At 32.7% G+C, this 22191-nt stretch overlaps 1 protein-coding gene and 1 non-coding gene across 2 annotated transcripts; one reads left to right on the forward strand and one right to left on the reverse strand.

Annotated features, from left to right (window-relative positions):
- Nucleotides 1–549: 549 nt before the first annotated feature.
- On the forward strand, nucleotides 550–17191 carry LOC145254768 (proteasome subunit beta type-1-like). The gene is made up of 6 exons (XM_080113537.1): nucleotides 550–721; nucleotides 3463–3570; nucleotides 10808–10889; nucleotides 13258–13387; nucleotides 16260–16366; nucleotides 16798–17191. The coding sequence occupies exons 1-6, from the start codon at nucleotides 651–653 to the stop codon at nucleotides 16981–16983; spliced, it is 684 nt and encodes a 227-aa protein (XP_079969663.1). The 5' UTR covers nucleotides 550–650; the 3' UTR covers nucleotides 16984–17191.
- Trnah-aug (transfer RNA histidin (anticodon AUG)) lies at nucleotides 15859–15931 on the reverse strand. The gene has a single exon. It is a non-coding gene; the product is annotated as a tRNA-His (tRNA).
- Nucleotides 17192–22191: the final 5000 nt, after the last annotated feature.

Genomic DNA, 22191 nt, shown 5'->3' on the forward strand with positions numbered 1-22191 from the left:
GAACTGATTTAAAATGAACTGCTCTGAAAGTGACAATATATGGAGATCACGAATATTAACTTATGGAGCAATTGCTTTGGTGTCTGCGTAATGAAATAGACGGTGTATCATCATCAAGAAAAAAAAAGGATTGTTAAAATGAACTGATTGTTAAAATGAACTGATTTAAAATGTATTTTTTTAACTGGTGCAGTTTAAAAGGAACATCACTGCCATGTTTTCCCAGCAAAAATATTCCCTTTTAATCAATTGCTCGTGTCCAAATGTAAAATATTTTTTTTATTTTTCGGAAAAGAAAATACAATCACTTTTAGAACAGTTTTATAAATCCCTCAGCGATTTCTTCGAGAATTGAAACATTGTACTTAATTCAGTGACGTCAGCAGATTAGGTGACTTAAGTTGAACGGTCTTTTATTTATTTAATAGGTTAATATGCGCGATCGCCTTTATTTTTGTTCATTTTTTTAAGCATTATATTAGATGTGTATTATTCTAGATAATAGTTTTTATTTATGTTTAAAATAAATTATTTAAAATATATTTTTACTCCATATTTACTGCGGAGTTGCGAGGCGCCATTAGTTGCTGTGTCATTCATCGGTTTGCTTTTCACAAAACTTTCTTGAAGACTAATCAACAAAAACAATCATGGATTTCGGCGTATCAAGCTATAAAAGTCCCTTTTCTACTTATTTTAGTCCTTATGCCATGAATGGAGGGTAAGTAATGGTTTAAATTCATTAAAATAAACTTTGATAATTGTGTCTAGCGATTTTTGTACTTTCTTCAATGCTTTGTTTAGTTTTAATATATCTTCAAAAAATAAAAAAAGTATTTTTTTTAATTATTTTTATTCAATAATTATAGAAATGTTTCTCTAAGGATTTCAACAACAATAGCGAAAGTGCAATTTTAAGGGTTCAGTTATATTTAATTTGATTTTAATTGCATGATTGTATTGAAAAATAAAATTTCCAGTTTCGAGAAATACGGTTTGTGTGTTATGGATATTAAGTCGAAGGTGTTAATTCTTATAAAATATATTGAAATAGGTTTGGATATTACTCCCTCAAAACTCATATTGGTTATTATTTAAAATTCAAACTCTAAAAAACAACTTTTTTTGATGTACATACCTGTTACAGAAATAAAAGATCATATTCCAAAATTGACATAAATTGATCAAATACTTTTGGTACTCGTGCACTTATTGATCCGTGCTGAAATAATAATGTTATTATTTAAAAAGCCGTTCTTAACATGGGGAGGGAGGCTGTTCTGTAACTATTCTATACTTTAACCGGGTTTGTATTACTGTACACATAGATTCGAAAACGTTGTCAAAAAAACAAATATATAACAAATAAATGTTATCAAAGGCAAGATAAGTTACTTTTCTACCAAATTGGATATAATTTTCGTGTTTTTATTCAATTTAACATGTTTATTCAGCTCGAAAAGCATACCGTGTTTACCAATGTATTGGAAAATTCAAAATGGCTCCCATCTCTCTCTTTAACACGGTAAGTTCAAGAAAAGGTGTTGTAAATAATAAACTAGACAAAATACTGTTAGAAATTCGCTCAATATACGTTATCGTGACATAACTTGACATATATTCGGTGTTTTTTAATAGTATTTTGTCTAGTTTATTATTTATAACACCTTTTCCCAAACTTACCGTGTTAAAGAGAGTCAGACGCCATCTTGAATTTTCCAATTCATCGGTAAACACTGTATGTTTTTCGAACTGAATAAACATGTTACATTGAATAGAAACACGAAAAATATATCCAGTTTAGTAGAAAAGTAACTTATCTTGCCTTTGATAACATTTATTTGTTATATATTTGTTTTTTGACAACTTTTTCGAATCTGTGTACAGTAATACAAACACAAAAAAAAAACATAAAACTTTAATTAAACTTGGAAATACGATTTCAAAAATAGCACCATACTTTTATTTTAACTAAGAAAATAAAATTTGGGTTTGTACACATAGATTCGAAAAAGTTGTCAAAAAAACAAATATATAACAAATAAATGGGTATTGGTCGCGATTAGAGTTCCCTGCCGAACAGTGAACACCCTAAAAAAACACTGACTTCTCCCCACGCATGAGCAAAGGACATGTTTTAGTTGCCATAGTAACTAAACGATCATGAATTTGTATCGACTTTGTTTTACTGTTTATTAATATTGAAATAAAACATTACTACACATTTATTAATAATATCTCACTTTTAATCACTTTTATCGACTTTTTTTTTTTTTTTTACTGTTTATGGTCACTTTTATCGACTTTTTCTTTTCTTTTTTAATAGCATTTTCTTAAAATGAATATTAAAATAATTTCCCAACTTTTTCCATTTCTATGTGTTTTTAGTTTTGTGTGTTGAATGAAACTTTTTTTTCATTACAACAATATTTAGTTATCGACCCCGGTTCTTTGGCTGACAAACGACATCTGTCGGCGGTTCTTGAAACTAAATTACACGCATTCGCTTCATGTTACTGACATGCAGAAGTGCCAATGGTGCCATAGGTGTTATTGTAAATTAACACTCTTAGCTTATTAGACGGTCTGCAGCAAAAAAAGAAAATTGTTTTTCATCAAACGCAAATGGAATTATGTTGTCTTTTCTAGGGCGACAATTTTATCATTCCACCCTGTTGAAGTGAACTCTGATTAGTGAGGTTGAAGGACATGCGTTGCATGAAGAGAAATTAAATGCAAATGATATGATGCATGTGTAATGCGAGTCTTAAAGACAAACTTAGATCTGATGAACTGAGAGGGAGGTTAAATGCAGAAAGTACAGGGAGATGTGTACAGATGGCCATGTTGAAAGAATGGATGAAAGTTTTTGGGTTAGTTGATGTAGAACAGTTGAGGTAACGGGGTTAGTTCACAGTAAAAAGCCAAGAAAAATATGGGTGGAAGTGATGATGTATCTGATGGATAAAGACCTGGCCAGAGATAGGTTAGTTTGGAAGTCTATTTCTTAAAGTCATTCAGTGAATTCCAGTATGTATAAACGGACCTTAAATCGAATATGATACTATTCCCCCCCCCTCCGTGTAATGTTATGAAAAAATAAATCTAAGTTTCGAAAGGTTAAGAATTATTTTCAAAATTAAAAAATTCTATGGATGTTGGTGTTTATCCCAGTTTAACTTTTTTCCATTAAATGAGCCTAAAATTGTTGACATGCTTTAAAATTGGCAAATCAACTTTTTTAGCGTTGAAATCTTTTTGATTGTTCATCACCGATTGAAATAATGGGGGATGAAATTCATTGGAGGCGCTTTATTTTTTCTTTTCTTTTTTTTCTTTTCTTTTCATTTTTTTTTATTTATTTATTTTTTTTTTTTTTTCCATTTTAAAAACTTGTGAACATATTACATGTTTTCAATGTCCAATGTAAATATCAGATTGTTTTTCTTGTCTTTTAAACAGCACCGTGTTGGCCTTGTCTGGTGATGATTTTGCCATTATTGCCTCCGACACTCGATTAAGTGAAGGGTTTATGATTCATTCCAGAGAATCTCCAAAGACTTATTCATTGTAAGTAAATAAGTTTTTTTTTGTTTGTTTTTTTTTCTCTTTTGTTGATAAAAAATGTTCTTTTGAAATGTATGGCTTCACTTTTTGGGAAGGACTATGTTTTGACAAGCTTTTCACTCCTAATCTGAAATGGAACACATACATAAAATCTGTCACCAGGAAAATAATCTAATATTTATCATAAAGAAAACTTCTTTAAATCTTTCTATGGTCCTGAATATGACCTTAAACTATATCTGATGGCGAGGCCCCAGCTTGTGGGCCTTGGGGAGTGTGGAGCTACCCCTTAATTGCCATTGCTCCCAGGTCCACTCTGACCCGGAGCGGTAGTACCTGTTAGGGTCCCAACTATGAGTTAAATAGAAACCGACTTGAAAAAAAAATAAATAAAAATATATTCTATTAAAATATTTTTCTTCAAAATCATTGGATTCGACATTAAATAACCTGAAAAGGGTTGATATGCCGTAAAACAAAAACAACCAAACCAAATCTTTCTATTTTTTTCTCATCTTTTATCTCTCCTCTTCTCTGTCTTAAAACATATTTCCACTAAACACAATCTCGCATATGCCTGTACAGTGAGGTTTCAAAAACCTAAATACAGTCTGCTATCTGGCAACACTTTTCAATTGCACCTTTTATTTTGTCATCTCAAATGCTTTAAAAGTTTCTCAGTATTATTGTTCGTTATGACTTTGCTGTCATGGACTTGAACTACACAGATGATAGCACACTACTTGCTGAAACATTTGCTAATGTCCAGTCTGCTTTTAATAAGCCTCAATATGTTGCACTGTAGATTGAGATGAAAACAAATGCCTCAAAGACAAAAATACTTCTAACTTCATCCAAACAGACAAAACATCCATTGTTTTCAATGGTGATGTGTTAAAGAGGTTGGGTTTCAAATGTCTGGGTGTCATCATCACAGCCGTGGGTTAAGGTGTGGGGGCTGATGATCAGTGTGAATTGGTGTCACACACATCATGCCTTCTGCTGACTCGATTCTCCACTTTGGTCAAAATCTGAAGCTGCTGTATTAAAGTAAAGATCTACCAAGCATTAGTGCGAACAATTCGTTTTTATGACGGTGAGTTTTGATCAATAAGCAATTGGAAATTTCTGGTTATTACTGCCTGTGTCATATCTTCTGTGTTTGATAACACTTTGTTCTCAAGTAACAATGTTTTTTCTGCAAAATTAGCACCCTTCAACAAATTATTGTCACATGATGGCTATGCTATCTTGATTATGGCTTTTGTCATCAACCAGACAAGTTCATCCATAGAGCGATTGCTCTTAGCTCCCTTACACAATTGGAAGAAAATGTGTTGCTCAAAGAAAAAACCCTGGCTGGCTGATGGTGATGGTTAATGTTGATCTGAAACTCAACCTGTTTGAACAGTGGCTGGAGATCACTCAATCATTGACTTCAAATCATCAGGTTTGATCAGTCTTTGGATGAGATGCAGTGGCGAGGATTGAAAGAGCCAATTCAACTCAATTTGGGTGAATGCTGATTCAATATAAGCATTATAGCAACTAGACAAGTAATAAAATTTGTCTACAATTTTGAAGTTCATAAAAAATATTAAATTATTGCCGCTTTTATGTTTTTGAAACATCTTTAAAGAGTACTTGTTTAGTTTAATCAAGACATTAGAAAATGAAAATATTGAAAAAATTATATTGTATGTACCCGTTAGAGAATTAAGTTTTCTTTAAAAAAACTTCACTTAGTTTGATCAAGTAGTTTTTTGGGTTTTTTTTTACAAAGGGAAATCAAATTTTAATGAGTTCAATCATATCCCGCCATCTTGCAGATGGGTAGGGGTGGGGGGATAACTCCAATCACTGCTTAAAGTTTTTCAAAATTTGACGAGATTATTTTGAAACATGGGCAGAAAAAATACCTAGATAAATATTTTAGTTTTCTTTCATTTATTTTACAAAGTTTCCCTTTTTTAATCTCTATTTCATTTTGTCCTCTGTTAATCCCTTTTTCGTTTGAAGGCACACACACCCTCCTTGTCCTCGAAATAAGCAAGATGGCAGGATACAATCTATCTCATTAAAATTTGATTATCGTCTGTAAAAAAAAAAAAAATACTTGACCAAATTAAGTGAAATTTTTTTTTATGAAAACTTAATTCCATAATGGGTAGGTACAATATATATATATTCATTTTTTAATGTTTTGATTAAACTAAACAAGTACCCTTACTTATACTTATAAAAACTTTTAACATATAAAGACTCTTAATTCATACTGGAATACTTTTGGACCCTTTGATAAGTGACCCCTCCTCCTCCATCTTTTTCCTATTGTACCATTTGCTAAAGATTGGAAGAAAAAGAATCAGAAAGATCTTAGTTATTGATACGTCCTTCAGATTTCTTACCATCAATAACTACTTTTATAAACTTATCAAAGAAAAAGGATTTAATGGTTGAGAAAACATTTCCAGATATTCCATAACTAACAATCTTGTGAAGTAGACCTTTGTGTCAAGCCTTTAATGTCAGACTATTGTTTTAGAAACCAAGTCCCTTTCACTGATCCTGTGTGATATTACAGTCAGTACATTAACTGTTGAAGCCATATTGTTTGTTGCTGAATAGGCTATTTTTGCTGAAATGATTGAGAACTTCTTGATTTATCATGGATTTAAGCAACTTTTTCGTGATGCACAGGAAACTGATTGGTCTGTACAGAAGAAAACTGACCTTGTGTCCAATCTGCTATAGTTGGGAGGTCAATAGTTTGTAACTTTTTTTTAATTGATTAGTTATTTATTTTACTAGCAGGACACTTCTATCGGCATTGCCCAGTGACAGTATGACACAAAACTAGAACAGAATCAGGAAAGGACCCCCCTCCCCAATTACGGTTGTTAATGGGAGCCACTGCCGGCTCTGGAAACTAGCAGGCACTGGCAGATGTAGCCCAAATAAAATCATCTGGCTTCCACTGTCAGGCATTGTCTGGCAGTGGCAGCTAGCAGAAGCCACTGTCTATGATTATCATCACTGTTGGTTACTGGCAATTAGTGCTTGTTTGGGATGTTTACTGGCCTTTTCTGGTGGGCACTGGCTGCCTTTGCAACTGGAACTCACTGGCCACCATGATCAGTCGGCCCCACATTGGAATGCTCCTAACTGAAATAATGTCTTTAATTTTACTGTCGGGCATTGGCTGTCACTGGATACCTGTGGTTAGGAGTGATAATGACTGGCAATTAGTGCCATATTGAGGCATTTACTGGCTGCCTTCACAACTGTTACTGTCAGTTCCCAGCATAGTGTCAGTCACTGGCAGCCATAGGCAGTATCGGCCTCCATTGGACTGCTTCAAATTTAAATTAAGGCAGGTAATTGCGTTTACTGGCAGACACTGGCTTCCTCTGCAATTATCAATCATGATCAGTGTCAGGCCCCATTGGACGGCTCTGAAATGAAATTAAAGGTGGTTACTGACAGGGGCGAGCACTGTAGGGTGAATTACTTGTCTTCAAATGGCAGGCATCGTCATCCATGGTGGTCATTGCAGGGGTGGGCACTAATGTTTTTAGGCCGTTACTGCTTTATTGAAGAATACATACCATACTACTTTGTAGATGCAATGTTTCAATTCAGTGTAGCTGTACATGGTATAACAATAATAAAACTAATATATACTATGTTTTTATTAAATTGTTAGGTGAAATTACCGAATAGTCATAAAAATCCTTGTCCATATTCCACATAAGCATATTTGAACAAAATAAAACTTATTTTTTTTAAAAATACACATAATCAAATTGGCCTGAAAGAAAATAAGTGAAATTATTATACACAATTAAGTAATACGTGATTATATTTTTGCATAAAACAATAAGACAAATGCAAAAGTTTTTTACTGTTAAATGTTTATTTTCTTTAAAATTTGTGTTATTATTATAAACTATATGGTACTTGTGCGTGAACATTTCTTGTTTATGTTAAAAGATTTAAAGGCAAAGAACCATTGGTGTAAATAAAGAAAACACTTAAAAATGGCTGCCAGCGATTTATTTAAAAAAAAAAAAAAAAAAAAAAGTCCAGTTTGGTAAGAGGGACATTAGTACATCATTAAGTGGTTTTCAACTGAGACCAATCTGAGCAGCCTGTGCTTATTTGCTGAATACTGAAAATAACAATCAAAATAGATGTAGTATTATTAATGTAATAATAATAACAATAATAATAGCAGTAACAGTATTTAGGCAATGTATGAACTATATATGGTAATGTGTCTATAAAAACTACATAATAGTAATATAAACAAAAATAAATAGAATGATGTTATATGTTAATGACGGTGTTAGGCAAAGATACTGAGTAGTCATAAAAGTCAGATTTAGGTATCCAAGTCATTTCCAGAAATTAAACTGTTATATTTGTTTTACGATACGATAATGTTTATAATATTAGGTGAAAGTACAGAACCAGTAAAAACGCTAGTGTCTGCTGTCCACCTAGTATTAGCTTAATAATTAAGGATACTCATAATAAATAACGTGAGTATTCATAGTAATAAAAAAAAATTAGCAACAATAATACTAAGAACAACAACAGTATTAGTAATAATAGTTAGACAATGTAAGCTCTGTGTTTGTAGGAAGAGCAATAAGTCGTAAAGTCTGCTTTCCCTCTATTAGCTTTAAAAAAAAAAAGAAAACTGATAAGAATAATTAATAGAAGCATTACAATAATAAAAGCAATAAAAACAAAATCATAAGTAATAATACTAATAAAAATAACAGTAATATTAGTAAGAGTAGTTTGGCAATGTAAGCTCCTTTATTGGTACGGAGGGTGAGAAGCTGTAAAAAGATTGCGTTTTAACGTGAGTAAAAATTAGTAAAACTTATAGAGGAAGAAACATAGAATTCTGCTGTTTTGTGCTTCCACATGTGTGAATTTGTGAAATGTGACGTATGTGAAATTATTTTTTGCGTGAATAATTTGAAATCTGGCTTTCTGTAAATTGAATGAGAAATGTGTAGAATTGTTTTGTATCGGAAAAAGAAACAAAGAATAGTCGGCAAAGGAATAACAAGATATGTAAAAAGAGGCAGTTTTCTGTGTTGGCAATATGTTCGAAACTGACACTGAGGTAGACCTTTGCTGTGTTCAGAAATATGAACTGCTAAGCAAAGAAAATGTTACCATTTTATTAATATAGGGAAAAAATGTAAACCAAACATTCATGGAAGTTAGGTTTTCTAGAAAAAGGCAGTTCTATTAGGTTCACACAAACTCCAGTATCTGTTGCTGGACAACGACATTGTGTTGTTCGTGCAAATATTTTCTAACTGTTCAGAAAATACTTATTCCATTATTCTGAGAAAGCATATGCTAATAGCCAATGAAAATGGTCAGAACTATTGCAGGGAGGAATCCTTATTTCTAGCTTTGTTGGCAAAAAGGTTAATGCAAAATGTATAGGAATAAAAATTAAACATGAACAGCGTTTTTGTTAAAAGCTGTGCGTAATGTAGAGGAGTTCCCAGTTACACCAAGGAGAGGAAGAGGAGAAAACAATTAGTGAGTGAAAATTGTGCTACCACCATTTAATGACATAATGTGGAATGTGACTCTCATAGGAATTAATATAAGATTATTTGATAACAGGTGAATATGTGCAAAACCGACAAAAGTTGTTAGTTGTCTGATCATATTGAATTTATATATGCTGTCTGCATTTGCAAAGTTATCATAGCTTTTTCCAGAGAGGAATAATTGTTTCCGTTTTATTAATATAGAGATAAATTTCTAGCAACAATCAGGCTTGTTGAACTGCTACTATTTTTCACAGTGAAACAATGGGCAAATATCTATTCACAATGCAAACCATTTTGCATTTATTTTCTTGCAGATAACACTGCTATTTAGTTGTGAAAAATTTAGTCTTTCAAAGCAGTTTTGTTGGTTCTTATTCATAATTCACCCTTATTAAAATCAAAAATATTATAAAGATTTGTATGATATATGTCCTCGTGATGGAACAAAAATACCATATTCCAAAAACAGTGTAAATTGATCAAGTAGTTTTATTTTTAAATAAAAAAATAAAATTTTATGAGTAGGAGCAGCTGTCTTGCATCGCCATCTTGAAAATAATCTGCAGAAACAAGGCAGACAACTCAATAATTCAAACTTGTAAGATTTTTGTAATGCCTTTGAATTTCCATTAATCACTTAAAAATTTTCTTTATAAAAATAAAACTGCTTGATCAATTAATATGATTTTTGGAATACGATATTTTCGTTTTATCATGAGTACATACATCATACAGCTTTTTCTTTACTTTTGTTTTTAATATATATGAAAAAAAATTTTTAAAAAACTGCATTTCAAAATTTGTGTCAGATAAAATAAAATTTGTTAATGTGATATTCTGCCATTTGAGATTAACAAATGGACAGATAATAATAGAACGGTCGATTCATCATTTTGAACATCTTGAACAAAGTAATAAATTTTCTTTTAAATTTATGATTGCAAAAACCAATGATGTCCACAATGTTGGCATTTGATAAAGATAAAATTTCTTTAGAGTGACCGGAGGCAAATAGTGTTCGATAAACATAAATTTGTTAAAGAAGAATACCAAACACAGGATTGTGAAAATGTAAGACAAATTATTTGGATTATTCACTCAAAACTTGTCCCAAGAAAAAAAGTGTAGTTGGATGTAGTATCTAGCTTATGTTAGAAATGTCTTCTCGGTGTACATGAGTCACAACAGTAGTAGATTTGAGTGTACGAGCAAAAGCTCCTCCAATTCCTATATCACTCTCTGAAAATATTAGCAGGACTAAATATTAAAAGCAATGAAATCGAATGAAGATAAAATTATTTTTTTTGAAACATTATCCAATAATTGACCTAAAACATTCACAAAATTATTAAAACTATTCCAGTCAAAGAAATAAGAGAAATTTTTACTTACAAGACATGAACTGTTTAGAATTGCATACACGTCTCAGTTTCTGTATGAATTAAGATATAATATGTGTATTTTATGACCAGGAAACACTGGCCAGAATAATAGTTGTGATTTTTTTTTTTTTTTTTTAATCTGCTTTCAACATTAATTTTTCGTCTTTTTTTTTAGTGAATAATAATTAAAAAAAAAAAAAAAAAAAAAAAAAAGAGAACTTTTGTCTAAATCCAAATCTAAAAAGAACTTTTATTTTTTTTCTACAGAACAAACAAGACAGTGTTAGGATGTGCCGGTTTCCATGGTGATGCTCTTACTGTAACTAAAATCTTGGAAGCTCGATTGAAGGTAAACATCTTTTCCGATCATCTTTCTTACACTGAGTTTATTCTTCAAAAGATATTTTCACCACGTTAATTCTGCTAGGAACTGAAAGGAATAAGTCTAGCAATATCACTCTGAGTCAATGTCTTTTCAAAACGAAAACAAAATACATTCATATTATTTGGATTATTCTGACTACTGTTCTCATCTTGAGTGCTATTTTCACCCGTGGAATGAGAGCATCCTACCCCCATTGATTAAATAAAAGGTTCTGTTTGAAATTCTATGCAGATTCCGGAGTTCAACAAGATATATCTGAAGAAGGTTCAAGGTTACATCAACCAAAATGTTGTGTGAATAACGCTAAAAATGAGAACGGTAGTCTGAAGAATCCAAATAATCGATCCTCATCTCAAAATACCAGAAACAGAAACCAAAATATATATTTAAAAATTGACTTATGTTAGCATAATTTAAAAACTAAACATAATGAGGTGCTTGAAATAAGTTCCAGACTTTTTTCTTATGGGCAATTTAATTGATAGTACACACATGAAACTCTAGTCCCCTTTAAAGTAATCTCCACCGGCTGCAATGCACTTGTACTATTCCAACTTCTGGAAGGTCTCATGGAAGTTCTTTTGTGTGCATGTGTCGATGACCCTCATCACAGCCTCTTTCATCTCAATTGTCTCATAACGACAGCCTCTAGGATTTTTCTTCAGCTTAGGGAATAGCCAAAAGTCACAGGAAGCAAGGTTTGAAATATAGGGATGGTGCGGAACTGTCTTGATACCCATCTTGGTCAAATAGTCTGCGACAGGGATCGAGCACCCTTGCGACAAACTTCACATAAATCTTCCGCATTTTCAGTGCCTCACAAATAATTGTGCACAGTTCCCACACTGACATCAAACTGTACACTTATTGTCTCTATAGACACACGACAGTTCTTATCTATGAAATTCTTTATTTGGCCAATCAACTTAATTTTTCTGACTTCCTACCTCCTTTGAATCTCTTATGCCACTCAAACTGATGCTTGATTCATGCAAGATGGTTTAAAAGCAGTCTGAAGCAATTCATATGTTTCTGTGGCATTTTTTCCAAGTTAAAAACAGAATTCTATTGCATGTCGTTTTTCTAAAATATCCTCACGTCTAGATTGCATTTTTGAAATTCACCAGCTGTGACAATCAGGCTTTAGTAGGATGTATTCCAATTCCTGCTGTAGCTGTTCATTTGAACCTGAAATCATAAAAATTAGTCAGTCATCTCATAATATAAGATAACAATAACATACTGAATTTTCAAGAGTCTACAACAGTTTTAAATGCTTGTACAAAAAAAGTCTGGAAACTTATTGAAGGCACCTCGTAATATCTATCAAATTCACTTGTGTACTGATACGGAGAATTTGCAAGGTTTCATCTTTTCTTGACAATTTTCTCTTACTCTCTATGGTTCTATCTCCTTTGGGATCCTCTAATCACTTAGTTGATTGAGGTCAAATTTAAGTTCACGAACACCTCGAATATCCCATTCCATTGCAAGGGCTGATTTGGATAGCCTTTTTTATTCTAAACAAGAATTATTGCCACTGAAGTATAAAGGAACTATTGTGATGTGTGTATGAAATGTGGAGGGGGGGGGGGGGTAAGTAGCAAGATGTTTGTTAACATTATATTTAAATTTTTACATGTTGGTACAGTCAGAGGTGAGGTAGCAGGGAGGGAATTCCAAAAGCAAATGGTCCACGAAAAGATAAGCTATCAGAATAGAAAATCTTCCAGCATCTATAGATCTCTGCAGTGAAGGTGTGGAATTTTGCTGTTAGTAGGGGTATTTTCATTTTCCTTTTTTTAAATTACTCTAAGAAAAAATGTCCTGTGACACGTTCAATATATCTGACTTGTTAATCACTGGCATTGAGTTTTATAACCTCTAAAAATTTTCATCAACCAAACAACCAGCATCGTGATTGTGCTGCTGCCATTGCTCACAGAAATCCTTATTTTATTTGCTTTTGAGGAAATACATGGTCATTGTCCAGAATTTTCCCATATTAATAAACGAAAATAAAGAAAAGTCTGTATGATGTGTGTACTAATGATGAAACAAAAATATCATATTCCAAAAATCACTAATTGATCAGGTAGTTTTATTTTTAAATCAGAAAATCAAATTTTCTGACGAACAATAGCTGTCTTATCCAAAAATCATATTTTGCATAATGAGTGTGTGGCATAATTTTTTTTGTCCTTTTTGTTTCATTTCTCAATTTAAATAAATTGGATTTATTGCATTTTGTATTCAAACTTTTTGTGTGTTCATATAAATTTAAAAATAAGTACTAAATAATTCCTGTATTTTTATGCTTTTTTTTTTTAAGGTCTATGAACATAATCATCGCAAAGAGATGAGCACACCAGCTATTGCGGCTTTGCTGTCCACTATTCTCTACCATAGACGTTTCTTTCCTTATTATGTATACAATTTAATTGCTGGTATTGATGAAGAAGGTCAGTATATCATTTTTTTTTTTTTTTTTATAACTTTATTTATATTATTTTTTATTAAGAGTGTCACAATACTATAAAAGTTTAATTTTTATACAAAACTTGGGTCAAATTCTAAACTAAATTAAAATAAAAATACAAGAAAATCTTTAATGTACATACCCATCACAGAAAAGTGTCATGTTTCAAAAATCATGTAAATTGATGAGGTATTCATTTTTTATTATTATTAAGATCAAATTTATGAGGAAGCGAGAATGATGTTTCACTTCCGGCATATGGTAGTTGGAATTGAGTTGTCTTCCTTTATTAAAAGGGAGACAACTCAATTCGAACTACCGAGATAGATAAAAAATCAGCCAATTACTATTAATCAGTAGATCATAAAAAATAGTTTTCTATATAAAAAAAACAAGTACTGGATCAATTTATATGATTTTTGGAATGTAACAAGGATTTTTTTAGGTTGAATTTTGGACAACTGAAACGTGTAGAAAAAATAAAACATATTTGAAAGCACCCAACAAATGTTTTAGTTAAGCCGCAAGAGAAAGATGAGGTGGGATAACACTGTTAGGTCAAAATCCAGTTGAGAGTGAGATTGGATGGGTCATCAAACGATGGGTACACAACACAAAAGAGAAAGACACAAGAAAAGGGAAGTTTTCATAGCATCACATTTTTATACAGCTTTGGTATGAAATGTATAAATAACTTATATTGCATAACTTCAAAAGTATGTATCGATACTTCCAACAACACTACGTTGAAATGATGTTAAGATTGATAATCATTGTCTACTGTGATCGTTTCCATGGTGATTAAGGTCACCATCTTGATCAGTTTTAAAACTATAACTGAGGAATAAGTTAAACAATAATATTGATAACGTCAATTTATTTTGAATGAAACCAATCCCTTTTGTATTATTTAGACCACTAAATACTTTAATGCAATTTTATATTTTTTTTTTATGCTTATATGAATTAAAATAAAAGAACTTGTGCAACTGATTGTTTTTTGTTTTTTTCTGAGAAAAGAGTATATTTTTGTAATATTAGATTTGGATGCGAAAATCTGTTCTGTAGTTTTTGCTTTTAGCAGCTTTAGTCTTTTATATGGAAATTTTCATAAGTAAATGAAACCAAAATTTTTATTTTTATATGAATTGTCTTTCTTTTTATTGGCAAAACATTCATAAAATAAGTCATTATTCGGTGTAGCCTCATCTTTTTGATTCTAATATGGCTGCCATAAAAATGACTACCACAATTCCTGGTGTTGAAAGAGGAGGGGGGGGTATTTGTTCAAGGGAGATAACTGACTACAGTATAATTTGTGAGTGAACACCATATATATATAATTTTGTATGTCTGTGAGTTCGTTCCCTATGGACTCGAAAACAGCTGGGTCAATTTTTATGAAATTTCACACGAAGGTACTTTATATGCCTAGCAATGTTCTTAGATAGGTTTTGTGTTTGAACTCCTTCAATAAGTATCGATAATCGAAACAATCCGATGAAAGGACGAACAGGCGATTTTGACTAAAGTTAACATCTTACACAGCCTAACATCACAAGTACATCTGAGAAGTTTTATTACCACATGAACCGAAAGGCCCAATATATAAAATCAACAGTAAGTTCTTCTATATGACAGGGGCGTGTTTGAAATTAAAGCACAATTTCACAATGATACTTGATTTTTCCATTTTAAATTTAAATTCAAGCCATTATCATCACACAAGCAGTAATGCCAGACATACAAAATCAACAGTAGGTTCTTTGATACAACAAGGGTGTGTTTGGAATGTTTCTTTTTAGAACTCAACTGAAGCATGATACTTGACTTGTATTTTATACTTTAATGCAAGTCATTTTATATATAAAAAAAAATTGTACAAAATCAACGCTAGGTTCTCTACAGTGCAATGTAGACTACAATGTATTATAGACTGTCATTGCAGAGACGCATGCGAAGTTTCCTCCACGTGCATTGCAATGGGTCTCCAATCAGAGCATGCAATCAATTGATTTGATTGAAAAATGGTCTTTCATTGATTTTGATGACAATAAAAATGTGTGTGAAACATTCGTTGATCATCATTCAATCTAAGTCAACATTGGATCACCCTGCTAGTATATAAATAAGCACTAAATATTAATCTACATGGAATTTTAAAACCCAATCTAAAACATTGAAAAAAATTTGTTTTTCAAGGTTTCTTCCACTTCCTCTTTTATTTTCTACTAGCGGATGTGCTGCGTCGGCACAGACAATGCCGAGTCAAACACAAAATCGAGTATACTTAATATCAAGTACACCCAACTTCGTCTTACCATCAACGCTTACCCTGTGAACTCATAGGGAAAATTCCTATATGCAGAAAACAAAATCACTGAAAAAAACAAAAAAAAACTAAGAGTAAGGATAATGAGTAAACATTGGATAAAATGATGGTTAAAATTATTACGAACTTGCCAGGATTCGAACCTGGAATCTTCTGATCCATAGTCAGGCGCGTTATCCATTGCGCCACAAGTCCTGTTCTGTCCGTATGCCGAAAGATGTTACCACAACTGTATACAGACAATGCTAAATTCTGTTGACAAGGGCAGGTAACTTTTTCGACAAGTTTACAAAATGGCTCAAAAACCCTTATTTCAGGCTTTTTGTGACTCGGCGTTATTCGTTACGAACTATATATAGATAAGGACAATCTAGGGGCTCACACCTTTCAGGGGAAAAAAAGAATTGGTGCATCTGTTTGAAAGTTTTATTGGTATATACACACACACACACGCGCACGCACATATAAATAAATAAACATTTAGAATTTTATTAATAGTACCGATTAACTTCTTTCATTGCAGGTAAAGGATGTGTGTACAGCTTTGACCCTGTCGGATCATATGAACGTGAGACGTGCCGAGCTGCAGGTTCTGCTAGCGCCATGTTGCAACCACTATTGGATAACCAAGTATGTTTCTTCTTCTGTTTTACTTTTTCCAGAGGTAGGCTCTGATTTAAAAACAAAAAAAAAAATGACACAACTCACAATCACTACAATATAAAATGCAGACTTCTGACAATCAAAAATGTTGAATTCTTAAATATGAGAGAAAACATTTTTCCTTAGTCCTCATTACAACAGATTTTTTTTTTTTTTTTTTTATATTTGCTCCACAAGATTAAATATCTTTTTTATTGTGAAAAAATAATTTTAATTTGAAGCTATTGAAAGTTCTGAATTATTAAAAGTTGAATCAATATATTATAGATAATGATACAGAAAAAAATGTGTCCTGCTTTTCTTCGTATTGAAATTAAGTTGATTTTTTAGTACTTTACTGTTGATAAAGATGAGTTTTTATTTTTTCCTTAAATCAAAATGTATTTGTATTCTTTCAGATTGAATGCAAAAACCAGTCAAATGTTACAAAGAGTTCCTTGACCCAAGCTCGAGCCATCCAGTTAGTAAAAGATGTGTTTATTTCCGCTGCTGAAAGAGATATCTACACTGGAGATTCCATTATCGTCAATCTCGTCACCAAGGATGGCGTTACGAGTGAAGAATTTAAATTAAGAAGAGACTAGACCAACAAAAGTTGACTTTTTAGGATTTGTCTCTTTCTATCCTTTTTTTTTTTTTTTTTTTTGTCATCTGGGTTCGGATGTGCGGTCTGGGGGTACATTACCCATGGGAGGGTGGGGTCATTACCAATGTGACCTGGACACACTTGTCATGCTATTTTCTTTTTTTTTTGTTTTTTTTATGCAAACAAAAATTTATAAAATTCTGAAATATGTTTTTGTTATTTCTTATATAATCATGGAATAAGTTTTTTCGGTAACTACATTTTGTTTGATATCCTTGGGTTAATTCTGGGGAAAGTTTTTACATTTTAAATGAAGTAAAAAATGTTGTCTTTGGTATTTATGGATATTCGACACACATATAAGTGTGTGTGTGTGTATATATATATATATATATATATATATATATATATATATATATATATATAAACTACTTAATTTACTCACATACAATTAATATACAAAAGTATAGATTTATGCGTAAACTTTAAGTATTTACTTCAAAAGTGCTCAATATGTAGGTAGAGCTAGTTAGTAATTTATAAAATATATATGGCGATTAAGCTACACTGAATATTCCGCGTTTCATCCACTCTAGGACTCTCCAGGCTTATGCGCGAAACATCAATTTTTAAAATAAAAAAAATAAAAAAGACTGTAATATAAGGGTTCAGAGCTTGGAGCAGGATTGCGCATGGATTCACATTCCTTAGTAACATCAGCTGTGTCTATACTTGTATTTATTTACTAATATATAACTAGCAAAGTTCAGACCTTAACCTTTGACCTTGAAAAATAGTGTGCGCCATCCCTAGGTCAGAGACCATCATCATGTCATGAGTGGTTCAATGGTGTGGGCAGTAAGAGAGTGTGTGTGTATATATATATATATATATATATATATATATATATAGGCTATGACTTTGATCTTTACCTTGTAAAATAGTGTGCACCATCCCTATGTGGGAGACCATCATCATGCCAGGTTTGGTCATAATCGGTCCACTGGTGTGGGCTGTAGCAGAGTTGTACACACACGCACAAATGCTACTACTTATATATATAATATATATGATTGCACAGTTTTTATTTCCCAGATGTAGATCTGTGACAGGTCTTAACATGTAGGGAAAAAAAAATGGTTAAACATTACTAATGGCGACATAAATGATTTTAAAAGATATACAATTTAATCTTGAAGTATTTTTTACGTTTTAGCTTTTTTATATTAAATGGTGGTACTTATGCAGAAAAAGGATCATCTGTCATATCAAAAAACAACTGGGCCGATTTTTATAAAATTTCACAAGACCATACTTTATTTGCCTGGCAGTGTTCTTAGATAGGTTTTGTATTGGAATGTCTTTAATAAGTATCGATAATCGAAATAATCCAATGAAAGAAGGAACAGGCAGTTTCGACTAAGGTTAACACCTTACACAGCCTAACATCACATGTGCATTTGAGAAGTTTTATTAGCATCCAAGCAAAACGGCTTGATGCATAAAATCAACAGTAGGTTCTTTGATGTGACAGATGATCCTTTTTCTGCATAAGTACCACCATTTAATATAAAAAAGTTTTTAAAAAATATTACTTCCAGATTAAATTGTATATCTTTTAAAATCAGTTGTCGCCATTAGTAAGTTATTGGGCGGAGGGTGGGGGTTGAGGGAGACTCGGAACACCAGGTTTTCTAAAAAGTAATTTTAGGTGAGTGGAAAAAGCTAGCAGGCATTAGAGTTATTTCCCTTGGGCTACTTAAAAAAAGTTTTCTGTTTATGAGGACAATACATGCTTGGATAAAGATAGCAAATCACTTATCCATTGCCATTCATTTATTATCCAATTTGTATCCTACGTTAAAAAAAAGAAAGTTAAGTGTTCATGTTTTGTCCATTTATTTTTTTATTTGTGACTAAATATTTACACACAATCACCAATTCAGAAAAGAAAAATTATTTGGTAACATGTGAATATAGTGGCCTAAAAATAAAATGGCCGCTGAATTTGAGTTTTATATAAAAAAAAACTGAAACTGAAAGAAATTCTTACTCCACTTTTAAATTATAATTATAAATTGTTTGTAAGAAAAGTTTGCTTTGCTGAAAAAAGAGATTTTCATATCGGATAGTAAACTCCATCTTTTGAACATTTTCATCTCCAACCATCAATTGACTGCAAATAACGGTTCAATACACATGGTAAATTACAGATTTCACATCTCCAAGAATTGGCTATTAACCGATGCTTGGTAATCTATTTATTTACTTTTTGAAATTTTAAGACACCTTATGTACAAGCATTGTTAATCACCGACACAAGTGAATTGAGAATGCTGGTGACTATGTAGAAAAACAAGTTCTGCACAAAAAGTCACTAATGATGACTAATTTGTATTATTTATTTATTGCGGACTATTATCCTCGTCTTTTTAAGTTGTTGTTTTATAATGTTTTTGGCCAATTATTCCTTTGGCCTTCATCAAATTACTCATCTCAATAATGAATTCGATACTTGTACAGTTTAAGATATTCAAAAATGAAAATATAAAAAAAAAAAAAAAAAAAAAAGCTTATATTGTACGTATCCGTTATGGAATGAAGTCCTCCAGAAAAAAATTTCACTTAATTTCATCAAGTACATCTTTCAAACTGCTTGGCCTAACGTTCACAGGAAACATGAGTTGGAACAATTATATTGAAAACATTGTCAGGGCCGCTGCGAAAAAAGTAGGCTCTCTCTACCGTGCTAGAAAACTGCTGACACCTGAAAGTATCCTGTACCTCTATAAGGCCACCATTTGCCCATGTATGGAGTATTGTCACATTTGGGCCGGTGCATCTGCTACTAGTCTCTCGCTCCTAGACAAAGTTAAAAAAAGAGTCGCCAATCTGATAGGCCCTGAACGTGCATCTAAGCTTCAGCCTCTGTCCCATCGACGAAACGTTGCATCCCTCTGCCTGTTTTACTAGTATTTTAATGGTGAATGCTCTGACGAACTGCAGACACTTGTGCCCCCACGACGTAGACACCCTCGACAAACTTGACAGGCAGCTAAATTCCACCCCTTCACAGTAGAGATCTCTAGATGTAAAAGATCTTTCTACTCCAGTAGTTTCTTCCCCAGAACCGCTAGACTCTGGAATTCCATTCCAAGTTCCTGCTTCCCCAACTGTACTGACATGCAGAAGTTCAAGTGCAACGTGAACCGACATCTTGCTGCCCAAATCCCAACATAGTGCCCCAGTAGTTGCTGCCCCTGATAGTAGCCCCCTACACCAAAGTGGCAATGCGCCTTGTTTGGGGTGAAAATGTAATTAAAAAAAAAAAGTTTTTACAGCGAAAAAACAATTTGTTATGATACCGAGCTAAAGGTTCGATTTTTAGGAAGAAAAGCTAGCATTAAAGATGGGGAGGGAGTGTCGGCGCTTTACATGGAGTTATCTCTCTGTGGCGTGTTAAAAATTTCTATAATGGCTGACTTCAATGCGCTCTCATAAAAACATGTTTTTTCGCTTTAAAAAAAAAAAACTACTCAAATTAAATGAAATTTTTTTTCGGAGATCTTCAGTCCAAAACGGATACGTACAATATAACCTTTTTTCGATATTTTCATTTTTTAATGTCTTGATTAAACTGTACAAGTACCATAAATTCCAATTAATTAAATAATATACTATTCAGTGCAGACTCGAGAATGAAAAATTAGATAATAGATAAATGTGGATTTATAAAAAAAAAAAAAAGAAGAGAATCCAACCTTGATCACCTTTCGGGTCCCATGTCGTAGTGGATAGAGACGTGAAATCTCTACAGTTCCAAGTGAGCATTGTCTGAAGATAGCTGTTTCAATCCTACACAAAGCCGGCCAGAGGTCTAGTTCGCCAGAATGTGGTGAGATGACAACAACAGCTGTGGAAGACAGTAATTGCTGAGGATGCAGTTAGGAGATTTGGAGTTCCTATCCCGTTGCGGTAACAACCTGATGAAGGCTAGAGGAATAGTTGGCCGAAACGTGAAACAACAACTTAAAAAGATGAGAACAATAGTCCGTAATAAATAAATAATACAAATTACTCATCTCAATAATGAATTCCAATTAAATAATGCTGTTCTAGTCTGTGGGGAAGCCATAATGTGGCATTATATTCCTGAAAGGGGAAGATCTTGGAAATGAACTCTGTTCATGGAAATTCTGATGGAAGAAAGGAAAATTCTTTGCAGTGGTTGTAAGAAGAGTTCTTACTGGGACTGTTTTAAAGGGATAGAACCAGAGATTGGAGCTCAGTCGAGCACTTTTGATGGAAATTATGATAGAGCAGAGAAAGACTAACGTCTTGTGTGTGAGCAAAATGTCTAGAGAATAGAAGAGATCTCCCCCTCATTTGACATTATATATCTCTCCTTTCCTTATGTTGTAGAGGAGACTATACTCTTAAGCCTTGGTAGGGCAACTAGTCCTGGAGAAGGAAAAATCTAAAATATCAGTTCTTTTCCACCTCACATTGCTTTTCCAATTGTTTGTATTTTTTTTACCACCAGACTTTAAGGAAGACAGGTGAACAGAAATGCAGGGACGTGATGATGGTTAAGTGGTTAACAACATCGACTGACAACCTCGGTATGCCATGTTCAAGTCTAGTTCGTTCCATAGAAACACTTTTACTTAACGATGTTGGCAACCTTCATATGATCCCTCCCGTAAATACCTGATGTTTTCCTAGAAAGAATTCTAACTAAAACAATCTGGAAAACAAATGCAGACAATAATCATCGGATTCATCAATAATATAAATCTCACCTGCCTGTTTAAATGTATGTATGTTTGCCTAAAACTTTTGACAGAGGCAATGGATTTTCACGAGATTGCTATCATTTTTAAGCTCGACCCTTCGGACAACAAATATCGAAAAATTGGTTAGAAACATTAATTCCTTCACCCTCGACTGAACACTTTTCTACAAGGAGGGTCGCTTTTTTCGCTAGTATTTTCAATTGACTAACCTTAATTTAAATCTTTGCCACTTCCAGTTTGGCGATGAATGCAACAGCAAAGACGTCACTTTTTTTTTCATGTTCTTTTCCTCCTTTGCGGTACGAGCCTGCCTGCCCACTACCATTTTTTTTTTTTTTTTTTTTTTTTTTTTTGTTCACTGCACACCTCCAAACACCCAGGCAACGCCAAGCTCCCAGGCTAGTACAAAA

The sequence above is a fragment of the Euprymna scolopes genome, chromosome 30, assembly GCF_053919585.1.
Source record: "Euprymna scolopes isolate OS-2025 chromosome 30, ASM5391958v1, whole genome shotgun sequence".
Classification (NCBI taxonomy): Eukaryota; Metazoa; Mollusca; class Cephalopoda; order Sepiida; family Sepiolidae; genus Euprymna; species Euprymna scolopes.